The 13,074-nt window shown below is 42.2% G+C and overlaps 1 protein-coding gene across 1 annotated transcript in view; it reads left to right on the forward strand.

Moving 5' to 3' along the window:
* The window catches only part of LOC144511893 (immunoglobulin-like and fibronectin type III domain-containing protein 1), an 87,886-nt gene extending 82,736 nt beyond the window's left edge, over positions 1–5,150 (forward strand). Inside the window, exon 24 of the mRNA XM_078242324.1 lies at positions 4,872–5,150. Coding sequence (XP_078098450.1) covers positions 4,872–4,876 — 5 coding nt within the window. The 3' untranslated portion in view covers positions 4,877–5,150. The remainder of the gene's footprint in view (positions 1–4,871) is intronic.
* Positions 5,151–13,074: the final 7,924 nt, after the last annotated feature.

Below are 13,074 nucleotides of genomic sequence, written 5' to 3' on the forward strand. Positions count from 1 at the left end.
AATATATCCTTCCGCAAATAAGGGGACCAATACTGCACACAGTATTCCAGCTGTGGCCTCACCAATGCCCTGTACAAATGCAGCAAGACATCTCTGCTTTTATATTCTATCTCCCTTGCGATATAGGCCAACATCCTATTTGCCTTCTTGATCACCTGTTGCACCTGCAGACTGGGTTTTTGCGTCTCATGCACAAGGACCCCCAGGTCCCTTTGCATAGTAGCATGTTGTAATTTTTTTCCATTTAGATAATAATCCAATTTGCTATTATTTCCTCCAAAGTGAATAACCTCGCATTTGTCAACATTATACTCCATCTGCCAGATCCTTGCCCACTCACTCAGCCTGTCCAAATCTCTCTGCAGACCTTCTACGCCCTCCACATGATTCACTTTTCCACTTATCTTTGTGTCGTCTGCAAAATTTGTTACCCTACACTCAGTCCCCTCCTCCAGATCGTCTATATAAATGGTAAATAGTTGAGGCCCCAGTACCGATCCCTGCAGCACGCCACTAGTTACCATCTGCCAACCAGAAAAGCACCCATTTATTCCGACTCTCTGTTTCCTGTCGGATAGCCAATCCCCAATCCATGCTAACACCCTACCCCCAACTCCGTGTGACCAGATCTTCTTCAGCAACCTTTTGTGAGGCACCTTATCAAACGCCTTTTGGAAATCCAAAAACACCGCATCCACTGGTTCCCCTCCGTCATCCAACAAGTTCATCAAGCACGACTTTCCCCTCATGAATCCATGCTGCGTCTGCTTGATCGAACCATTCTTATCCAGATGGCCTGCTATTTCTTCTTTAATGATGGATTCCAGCATTTTCCCAACTACAGACATTAAGCTAACCGGCCTGTAGTTACCCGCCTTTTGTCTACTTCCTTTTTTAAGCAGCGGCGTAACATTAACCGTTTTCCAATCCACCGGCACTACCCCAGAATCCAACGAATTTTGATAAATAACCACTAACGCATCCGCTATTCCCTCTGACATTTCTTTCAGTATCCTGGGATGCATTCCATCCGGGCCCGGGGACTTGTCCACCTTCAGTCCCGTTAGTCTACCAAGCACTGCCTCCCCGGTAACATTAATTGTATTGAGTACCTCTCCTCCTACCAACCCTCTATCGTTCATATTCGGTAAACTATTTGTGTCTTCCACCGTGAAGACCGACACAAAAAACGTATTTAAAGTTTCAGCCATTTCCTCATTTCCCACTATTAAATTCCCCCTCTCGTCCTCCAAGGGTCCAACATTCACTCTTGCCACTCTATTCCTTTTTATATATTTGTAAAAGCTTTTCCTATCATTTTTTATATTTAGAGCTAGCCTAGCTTCAAACCTATCTTTCCTTTCTTTATCGCTTTCTTAGTCATTCTTTGTTGTTTGTTAAAGTTTTCCCATTCTTCCGATTCTCCACTATTTTTGGCCACTCTGTACGCATCGGTCTTTAATTTAATGCTCTCCTTAATTTCCTTCGTTATCCACGGCTGGTTATTCCTTTTCTTACAGTCCTTCTTTATCACCGGAATTTATTGTTGCTGAGTACTGAAAAGGATCTCCTGAAAAATCCTCCACTGTTCCTCAGCTGTCCTACCTACCAGTCTGCTCTCCCAGTCCACCTTAGCCAATTCAGCCCTCATCCTATCGTACTTCCCTCTGTTCAAACAGAGGACACTGGTATGGGACCCTACTTTCTCCTCTTCCATTTGTATCAGAAATTCGACCATATTGTGATCACTTGACCCAAGAGGGTCCTTCACAAGAACATCCTTAATTCTACCTACCTCGTTACACATTACCAGATCTAAGATAACTCGTTCCCTCGTCGGTTCTGTAACATACTGTTCAAGGTAACTATCCCGACAGCATTCTAAGAACTCTTCCTCCATCTCACCCCTTCCAACTTGAGTCAGATGACTCAGCGCTCTGAAAGCTCATGATTCCAAATAAATCTGTTAGACTTTAACCTGGTGTTGTGAGACTTCTTGCTGTGCCCACCCCAGTAATATTGCATGCTGATGATGAAGGATACTGGTCTCACAGATACATTTGTACTATGATTTATCTGCTTCTTTGCATATTTAAGATGCAGATAATCTTGATTACTGTTCCCTTCACAAAACCTTTAAATTCCAGCCACTTTCATGAGATATAGGACTGGAGCATATACATCTTCTCCTTCATACATGTGCATTGGTGTATCTTAAAGGAAACTTATTGATGTAGCATTGCTTCATTTGTCCCTATTGTTAACACATGCTTTACTGTCAGGAGTTGGCCAATCATCAGGGTCTAGGTGTGACTGACAGGAACAGATCTCGTCTTTGTGTAATAGGAGGGGAGGTGATGGCCTAGTGGAGGGGAAGTGATGGCCTAGTGGAGGGGAGGTGATGGCTTCGTGGTATTGTCGTTAGACTATTAATCCAGAAACCTAACTAATGTTCTGGGGACCTGGGTTTGAATCCTGTCACGGCAGGTCGTAGAAGTTCAAAAATATCTGAAATTAAGAATCTAATTGTTGTGGGAAATGTACCACTGAGTCAGGCTTGAAGGTTTCAAGAATACAGTTTTATTTTAATGAAGCTTTGTGGAGACAAGGCACTAACCAGTAGCAAACCACCTCTCAATGAGACAATAGGAGCGGTCCATCTTTATACCCTTTACACCATAGATGGACCGGACATCTAGCCATTATCGCATCGTTGTAATCAAGTAGGTGATCGATCGTTAACACTTCGTTATAGACAAATACAGACATAAGCATGTTAACATCGCATTGTTCTATGAATGGATACATTTCCTACGTCAGTGATTATCAATGGTTTAGTTTCGGCTCGTTCATATAATAATTGGTTTTCCTGCATTTATGTATTCCCATTCCCATTTGTGGCTCATCTCTTTAACAGGCCCTTTTGTCCCGGGACTGTCCCTATTTCCACTGGCTTCCTGCAGGATCTGATTCCTGCATGTTTTAATTTACAAGTAGTTGTCTGGGCTAAGAGTCAGTGCCTGTTTATGGTCTCTCTCCCAGTTAACTCTTTATGTGCCAGGCAGTCATTTTTAAAGTGTACTCATCTGTATATTTTTCCCCACTTCATAATGATGACCATGAAATCTTTGCCAATTTTCGGATAAACCATCTGGTTCACTAATGTCCTTTAGGGAAGGTCCTTACCTGGTCTGGCCTACCTGTGATTCCAGAGCCATAGCAATGTGGTTGACTCTCAACTGCTCTCAAGCAACTAGGGATGCGCAATAAATGCTGGCCAGCCAGCAATGCCTATGTCCCACAAATGAATTTTAAAAAATAGTGGGAAACAGGTGGATAACGAATCAGCAGCCTATCGTATATCGCTCACAATTTGTATTTCCGTTGACTTCAATCAAATTAAAAACAGAGGGAGATGTAAAACAGATTGTTGACCGTTGTCATCCATTATAGATTATTGCATAACATCAAGATCTATTCCACTGACTCCAGGCACAATGTCCAATGTCAACATCAAATAATTCCCAGTTGACCAAGTGAAATGTCATGAACCTCAGACCAAATATCACCAGTGGCTCAGAATTTTATTCATAGCTTAACTTGATACTAACGAGCTAGCAATAAATGGGCATATTTAAACCTTTATTTCAGTAGAAGTTTTAAAGAAATTACTCAAATAATTTGCTCACACCTATTTGTCTGTCATATATACTCAAGTATATATATATGTGTATATATTTATATATATCTTTATACACACCTTTTACTAGAATTCAGCAAATAAAGGAAAAACATTTGACTAAAATTCTCATGCAAGAGAATGGGCAAAGAAGTGGCAGATGGAATATAATATGGGAAAGTGTGAGGTTATGCACTTTGGTGGGAAGAATAGAGGTATAGACTATTTTCTAAATGGGGAAAGGCTGCAAAAATCTGAAGCACAAAGGGACTTTAAGGATTCCCTTAAAGTTAACATTCAGGTTCAGTTGGCAGTTAGGAAGGCAAATTCAATGTTAGCATTCGTTTCTTGAGGGCTAGAATACAAGAGCAGGGATGCGTTGCTGAGGCTGTATAAGGTTCTGGTCAGACCCCATTTGGAATATTGTGAGCAGTTTTGGGCACTATACCCAAGGAAGGATGTGCTAGCCTTGGAGGGGGTTCAGAGGAGGTTCACAAGAATGATCCCAGGAATGAAGGGTTTATCATTTGAGGAGTGGTTGAGGAGTCTGGGTCTAAACTCAATTGAGTTTAGAAGGATGAGAGAGCATCTAATTGAAACTTACAGAAGACTTAGAGGCCTAGAAAGAGTGGATGTGGAGAGGATGTTTCCACTAGTGGGAGAGACTAGAACTCGAGGGCACAACCTGAGAATGAAGGGACGCTCCTTTAAAACTGAGATGAGGAGGAATTTCTTCAGCCAGAGATAGTGAATCTGTGGAACTGATTGCCACAGAGGGCTGTGGAGGCCAGGTCATTGACTGTCCTAATAAAAAAAAGATAGACAGGTTCTTGACCAATAAGGGGATCAAGGGTTATGGGGAGAAGGCAGGAGAATGAGGATGAGAATCATATTGGCCATGATTGAATGGCAGAGTAGACTCGATGGGCCGAGTGGCCTAATTCTGCTCCTATATCCTATATCTTATGGTCTAATAATATTTTAAAGCGAAGTTGCCAGAGTCCTAAATGACCCTTGAGTGGGAGAGCTGACTGGTGGTAATTTTAATCTAAGGATCACCATGCCTCAGGTGAGGGGCAAGATTGAGAAGGTGGGCCTTCATGAATAACCTGATGTACTGATGTAGATGATATAATGAATAATGATTGAAGAGATGGCACATAAAGTGATTGTTCCACTTTTTTTCACACAGAATGAAGCAACTACACAAAGAACATTGGCGTTGGTATTAGATAAGCAGACCAAGTGGAAGAAACAAATTAGATCAAATCATTATCAAGAGTCAAAATGAACTCCCATTTCTGGCCAACATTAGAGTTTGATATACAGCGAGCTGTTCATACCATGAATGGATACATCTGCAGAAATTATATTGACACTTTGCTTTGCACTGTTTGCATGTGTATTAATTATTGATGGGGAAAACCAAGATAAAGCCCAAAATTGGGCATGAGGACCGCTTGACACAATTAACTTTGGATTGCCTGCTTACTTAAGTAATAGCAGCGTGCAGCCTAGTGCGAAACACATTGCTGAGATGCTGCATGCCTTAGCAAGCAGGGGGTCAAGGTTTGTACAAGGTTAGTACCACTTAAAACAAAACTGCACCTCTTAAAGGGGAGATGCATTCGGACTCCAGTGGGTGCTGGAACTGTTTGTGGAAAAGAGGCAAGACAAAGAGTGGACATGCCACAGGAAGGCAGGGAGCATGCTCCAAAGTTCAATGAAACAGTATTGGGGATATTGGTTTGGAAGGTGGACAGGAGAACAGAAGACCTCCACCCTCAAAATTGGTATTGGAAAATCAACTACAAACCTGTCCGTTTAACCTTGGTGGTGGTAAAGATTTTACATAAAATAATCTGGGACAAAAGTAAGTGAAGTGAACAAATGTGAACTAATTATGGGAGGCCAATGCAAATTTGTTAAAGACTAATCTGGTTTAATTAATTTGATTGAGTGTTTTGATGGGGTAACAGAGAGGGCTGATGAAGTCAGGCAATTGATGTGATGTGTATTGACTTTCAAAAAGCATTTGATAAAGTGCCACATAACAGACCTGTCAACAAAGCTGAAGCTCATTCAGTAAAAGGGACAGTGGCAGGCTGGATACAAAATTGGCTGAGTGACAGGAAATTGAGAGTAATTAATAGTTGTTTATCAGATTGGAGGAAGTTAACTTCCATAGTGGGGTTTCCAAGAGGTCAATATTAACACTGGTCTATTAGACATATTGGCCTATGTCAGAGACATTTATTGCCTATCCCTAATTGACCTTAAGAAGGTGGTGGTGAACGGCCTTCTTGAACCACCGCAATCCATGTGGAGTAGGTATACCTATAGTGCTTCATAGAATAGAATCCCTACAATGCAGAAGGAGGCCATTCGGCCCATCGAGTTTGCATGACCACAGTCCCACCCATGCCCTGTCCCCTATCCTCATAACCCCATGCATTTACCCTAGCGAGTTCCCCTGACACTAAGGGGCAATTTAGCATGGCCAGTCCACCTAACCCGCACACCTTTAGACTGTGGGAAGAAACCGGAGCCCCCAGAGGGAACCCACGCAGACATGGGGAGAATGTACAAACTCCACTCAGACAGTGACCCAAGCCAGGAATCGAACCCGGGTCCCTGGCGCTGTGAGGTAAGCAGTGCTAACCACTGTGCCACCATGCTGCCCTGTTAGGGAGGGAGTTCCAAGCTGCAGATGATTTAACCATTCACTTCCTGCTTTCCCTCTTCCGTTACTGCAACCTGGCCCTTCTGCCTTTCTCCTTTCAGATCGTATGATCAGCCAACTACTCAGGAACTGGCAATATGTGTATTTTATAGGCTGATAGAGGCAGGATTTGAGCTTAGGCAGTCACTGGGCACACCCAACCTATATATCTTTGGATTGTGGGAGGAAACCCGTGCAGACACGGGGACAATGTGCAAACTCCACACAGTCACCCAAGTCTGGAATCGAATCCAAGTCCCTGGCATCTGAGGCAACAGTGCTAATCACTGTGCCATCATGCTGCTGTCCTACAGAAAAGGGTTCAAATCCAATCAAGGCAGACTGAGGAAATTGAAATTCAACAAATAAATCTGCAATATAAAGCATTTCTCATTAATGATGACCATGAATGGCAATCACTGATTGTTGTAAAAAGACATCGGATTTAGAAATGTCTTTTAGGGAAGGAAATCTGCCACCTTTACCCAGTCTGGCCTACATGTGACTCTAGACTCAGAACAATGCAGTTGGCCATTAAATGCCCTTTGAAATGGTCTAGCAAATCACTCAGTCCAAGGGCAAGTGGGGGTGGGCAATGAATGCTGGCCTTGCCAGTGCCACCAATATTACATGAAAGAGTAAGGGAAAACAAGGTTTCAAGCAGTGGGATAGAGCCCTCCTTCTTGGAGGTTCACCCGGCGACAATGGCCATCCCCTGCCCATGAGAGCACCTATCCTGTCAGATTATGAGGGCCTGCCTGCCTAGCTGTGGTTTTCCGAAGAAAACTCACCATCTTCAAGGACCTGGCACCCATCCTCCTCGGTGATACAACATCAGCACTGATCATGGTTGATAGTAGGGCTGCTGAAATGCTAGCTCTCTGATTAGGCTGGCAGCTCCTTGCAGTGGACCGCCATCATTAATTGGCTGTTGCCAGCAAAATGCTGACCCTTGTCCAACAAAGAGTTCACCTCCCGCTTTCAGCCCCAGTGCATTTGAAGTTCCTCCGAAACATTCATCTCACTGTTTCTGCTTAGTTTGATGTAAGAGAAATGCTCGCTGAAGACCCTCAATGCATAAAGCCTCATCCTGAGAACCCTTCACTAAGAGCAGCTCGTCCTCTTCTGTGCTGCCTCGGCACAATCTCCCTTTCATGCTTCAAGCCAAGGTTAACTAAATCACTCAGAACTGAACACAAGTGGTCAGACCAGAACATTTGCGGTCAGAACCCAAGTCCACATATGCAGCACTCCTGTCAACCTCGCCAGCTTTATCCAACAACATCACCCCAACAGCACTTATGGGCGGCACAGTGGCACAATGGTTAGCACTGCTGCCTCACAGAGCCAGGAACCCAGGTTCAATTCTGTCTGTGTGGAGTTTGCACGTTCTCCTCATGTCTGCATGGGTTTCCTCTGGGTGCTCCGGTTTTCACCCACAGTTCAAAGATGTGCCGGTTAGGTTGATTGGCCATGCTAAATTGACCCTCGTGTCAGAGGATTAGCAGTTACAGGAATAGGGCCTGGGTGGGATTGGTGTTGGTGCAGACTCAATGGGCCGAATGGCCTCCTTCTGTAATGTAGGGATTCTATGATTCACTTCTACAATCTGAGATCAATCCAGTAGAAATCAATTAGAAACTAAGCTGAAAATAGTTAATGATCCCTTTCAAGGTGTTGGTGGGAGGTCCTTCCTGCAGCTGAATACATGTTCAGCTTATGTGGCTGTTACCTGGAGTGACAAAGCAAAAATGGCACAGCTGATTTTAACCTTGAAGGGAACAACAGTAAAAATGGGGAAATAAGAATACAAATTCGAACTGGTCTTGTATGCCTTAAAACAGAACACTAGTAAACACTAGGAAATAAGAACACTGTGTTTTCCTTATTGGGAAATTGTTGACTGATGTCATGATCTGCCTACTCTGATCAGTTCTAATGTTCTCACCCTCAACAAAATGGCATCCAGCACTGACCTTGTCAAAGTTGTGCACGTGCAGTGCGGAAGCCATTTTGGTACCAAAACCACACCATGATGCAAAACTGTGGATTTATGTGGCCTGATTATATTAACCATAATTGTTCCCTATTGCTAATAAACCAGGTTTAATTATCTGTTGAGCTAAGTTGTCATAACAGATTCTTCCACTGGTCACTAGTATTTTCTTGAAACTGTGCTACTTCCACATAATTTTGTGTGTGTTCAACCCAGAATTATATGCAGAGTTACAATGAACAGTACTTTACTGAATGCTACTTCTTGATATTTTACTATGTGAGTGATACAGTCAGTTCTTTTTAATTAAGTTATAAAAGCAGTAACTTGTTAACATTTAGTCACAAATTAGCCATATATTATTTCACCATGTTACTATAATATTGTTATTGCAAATGTATAAAAGCATGTGACTTACATTCTTAATTCAGTATGTTTCTCATCAATATAGAATAGTATGAATTGTAAAGGTTATTTTTTTTTAAATATATAAGTAATCAGTTTCCTTTCATAAATATGAGCATGCTACAGAAAATAAAACACCATAAGGAATGCAAGGTGAATAATTTCAAACTTCTGGGCAGGGAACTCTTGCTAATAGCAACTCCTTTCCAGGAACCCCCCCCGCCCCAGTATACAAGATACATTGCCAACTATTCAAAAATCAACATCAAAATGTTGGATAAATTAACAAGCACAGAAAAATCCCATGTGAATATAGAATGTTCCAGAAATAGCTCACTGGATGTGAAATTCCTAACTCCAGTCAGAAATCCATGGGCCTCAAAATCTCGTTAGGGTTCTCTCCTTGTCCATGGATCCAAATTTGAAGATGTATGTTCTGGAGTTGTGTCTATTAAAGTTGGAGGTTTATTTTGTATACTAACTGTAGTGAAAAAGCTTTAAGTGTGAAAATCTAAAGCTATCACGTTGCATCATCTCTCAAGCATGTGAAGTCGGAGTGGAATGCTACAAGCAATTATTTTCTCTTTTGAAAACTGTTGCAATGGATGGAATCCAAACAGTTATGATGAGAATTGAAAACTGCACCATGTAACTATGATTAGTCCTCCACATTTATAGCACCCTCTCATTGAAACAAACAGAAAATAAAAGCTCTTGAACAGAAACAAAATACTCATTGGGTAACTGTGGGATATGTTAAGCTTACCCATGAAGATGACCTTCTGAAGTCACTCAATATATTATTTACAAGGAAGATTATATTTTGTAGTTATCCATTCAGTTAGTTCCTATCCCCTCTCTTTTTGTATAATAATGTCTACCAAGCATTATAGATATCACAGAATGAATGATGTATCACAGTCATATATTTGATGCATAATACAATAACTGGAATTATATTGTGTGAAGGTTTTAAGGATGAAAAGGCAATAATAAAGTGTTGGTTTCAGCTTTAAAACAAACTTGTTATGTTTTACTCTGACTACAATGACTATAAAAACTGAATGATGGTGCAGCATAATGCTGAATTAAATAGCCAATATATCAGCTTACTTTGAAAAATATATATTGAATTGAGTATATATTGAATTGAGTTTTAGAATACCGATTAACACATTTGCTTCCCAGATACATACAACCTAGGACAGTGGGTTTGATTATGGAACCATCCAGTAAAACAGGGGACAGTTAGTCACCCCAGTTAACCAGGAGGCTAAATATATACATCTGGCTTCTACTGCCACTGCCACAGTATTAATACATCACATCACGTCTGATTGGTAGTGATTGACAGCAGTTTAAAATAAATCCTCCAAGCTACACATTCCTCTTTTTAAAAAAGTTTTTACTCCATCCTTAAAGTTACAAAGCCAATGTTCAGAGTGGACCGGGCAAATCCAAATCCATTCCTTGTTTGCTCCAAAAAACAAATTCAAAATCCAATCGAATCTAATTCATTATCCCGACAAGAGAGACAAACAAGATCCAAGCTGACAAGCTGAGGCATTGCACCCCATCTTGGGTTTGATCTGACGCTTGATCTTAGCCAAAAGGCTGAGAAGTGTTACATTTGATTTGATTTATTATTGTCACATGTACTGGTTTACAGTGAAAAGTATAGTTTCTAGCACGCTATTTAGACAAAGCATACCATTCATAGAGTACATAGGGGAGAAGGAAAGGAGAGGGTGCAGAACATAGTGTTACAGTTACAGCTAAGGTATAGAGAAAGATCAACTCAGTATAAGGTAGGTCCATTCAAAAGTCTGATGGCAGCAGGGAAGAAGCTGTTCTTGTGTCGGTTGATACGTAATCTCAGACTTTTGTATCTTTTTCCTGACAGAAGAAGGTGGAAGAGAGTATTTCTGGGATCCTTGATTATGTTGGCTGCTTTTCCGAGGAAGCTCCCAACAAATCCCTCATCTCCCAACACATTGCCACAGCAACTTGGATTCGCTGCATGAACAGTAGCACACCACCACTATATCAAAGAACAAAGAAAATTACAGCACAGGAACAAGCCCTACGGCCCTCCAAGCCTGCACCGACCATGCTGCCTGACTTAACTAAAACCCCCTATGCTTCCGGGGACCATATCCCTCTATTCCCATCTCATTCATGTACTTGTCAAGACGCCCCTTAAAAGTCACTACCGTATCCGCTTCCACTACCTCCCCCAGCAACGAGTTCCAGGCACCCACCACTCTCTGTAAAAAATCTGCCTTGTACATCTCTTTTAAAACTTGCCCCTCGCACCTTAAACCTATGCCCCCTAGTAATTGACTCTTCCACCCTGGGAAAAAGCTTTTGACTATCCACTCTGTCCATGCCTCTCATAATCTTGTAGACTTCTATCAGTCTCCCCTCAACCTCCGTCGCTCCAGTGAGAACAAACCAAGTTTCTCCAACCACTCCTCATAGCTAATGCCCTCCATACCAGGTAACATCCTGGTAAATCTTTTCTGTACCCTCTCCAAGGCCTCCACATCCTTCTGGTAGTGTGGCGACCAGAATTGAACATTATATTCCAAGTGCGGCCTCACTAAGTGTCTATAAAGCGTCAACATGACTTGCCAATTTTTAAACTCAATACCCCGGCCGATGAAGGCAAGCATGCCATATGCCTTCTTGACTACCTTCTCCACCTGCATTGCCACTTTCAGTGACCTGTGTACCTGTACACCCAGATCCCTCTGCCTATCAATACTCTGAAGGGTTCTGCCATTTACTGTATATTTCCTATCTGTATTAGACCTTCCAAAATGCATTACCTCACATTTGTCTGGATTAAACTCCATCTGCCATCTCTCCGCTCAAGTCTCTAACTGATCTATATCCTGCTGCATCCTCTGATGGTCCTCATTGCTATCCGCAAATCCACCAACCTTTGTGTCGTCCGCAAACTTACTAATCAATCCAGTTACATTTTCCTCCAAATCATTTATATATATTACAAACAACAAAGGTCCCAGCACTGATCCCTGAGGAACACCACTTGTCACAGCCCTCCATTCAGAAACACACCCTTCCACTGCTACCCTCTGTCTTCTTTGACCGACACATTGTCTGTACCTTTAAGACCTGGCTGGCTGTAGGGATTCGCATTCTAATCAGTATTCTGCAACTTGATTTTGTGTCTCTGTGCACTGTTTGAGAGCACATTTCCACTCCATCTGACAAAGGAGCAGCGCTCCGAAAGCTTATGGTATTTGCTACCAAATAAACCTGTTGGACTTTAACCTGGTGTTGTGAGACTTCTTACTGTGTTCTTTGACCGATGGTAGTCATGATGTGGAGATGCCGCCGTTGGACTGGGATAAACACAGTAAGAAGTCTCACAACACCAGGTTAAAGTCCAACAGGTTTATTTGGTAGCAAATACCATAAGCTTTCGGAGCGATGCCCCTTCGTCAGATGGAGTAGTTATCTGTTCTCCAACAGTACACAGACACAGAAATCAAGTTACAGAATACTAATTAGAATGCAAATCTCGACAGCCAGCCAGATCTTAAAAGGTAGAGATAATGTGGGTGGAGGGAACATTAAACACAGGTTAAAGAGATGTGTATTGTCACCAATCACAAGCCTTGTCTCCAGATTCTGTCTGGAGACAATACACATCTCTTTAACCTGTGTTTAATGTTCCCTCCACCCACATTATCTGTACCTTTTAAGACCTGGCTGGCTGTAGAGATTTGCATTCTAATTAGTATTCTGTAACTTGATTTCTGTGTCTGTGTACTGTTGGAGAACAGATAACTACTCCATCTGACGAAGGGGCATCGCTCCGAAAGCTTATGGTATTTGCTACCAAATAAACCTGTTGGACTTTAACCTGGTGTTGTGAGACTTCTTACTGTTCTTTGACCGAGCCAGTTTTGTATCCACCTTGCCAGCTCACCTCTGATCCCATGCGCATGAGGGACCTTGTCAAAGGGCTCTGGACATCTGAAAGTACTGAGCTACTGGTTGTTTTTGAAATAGAGGCATTGATGTTTTGTGGACAATTTGTGCACAATAATTAAGAAACCTCAGCTAACAACATTTCACTTTACCTTTAAGCTGTGGCATGCTGAGTGCCATTGGACTCAGCTGGGCTCAGATGGGTTCAGAGAAATGGAGAAAACAACCAGACTTTTGTTATTAGTGGGATCTCAGGCTTGTGATTGGTGCATAGAGTTAGCTCCGAAAAAAACACTGGGTGTCCCCCTG

Source organism: Mustelus asterias, chromosome 25 (genome assembly GCF_964213995.1).
Source record: "Mustelus asterias chromosome 25, sMusAst1.hap1.1, whole genome shotgun sequence".
Taxonomy (NCBI): domain Eukaryota; kingdom Metazoa; phylum Chordata; class Chondrichthyes; order Carcharhiniformes; family Triakidae; genus Mustelus; species Mustelus asterias.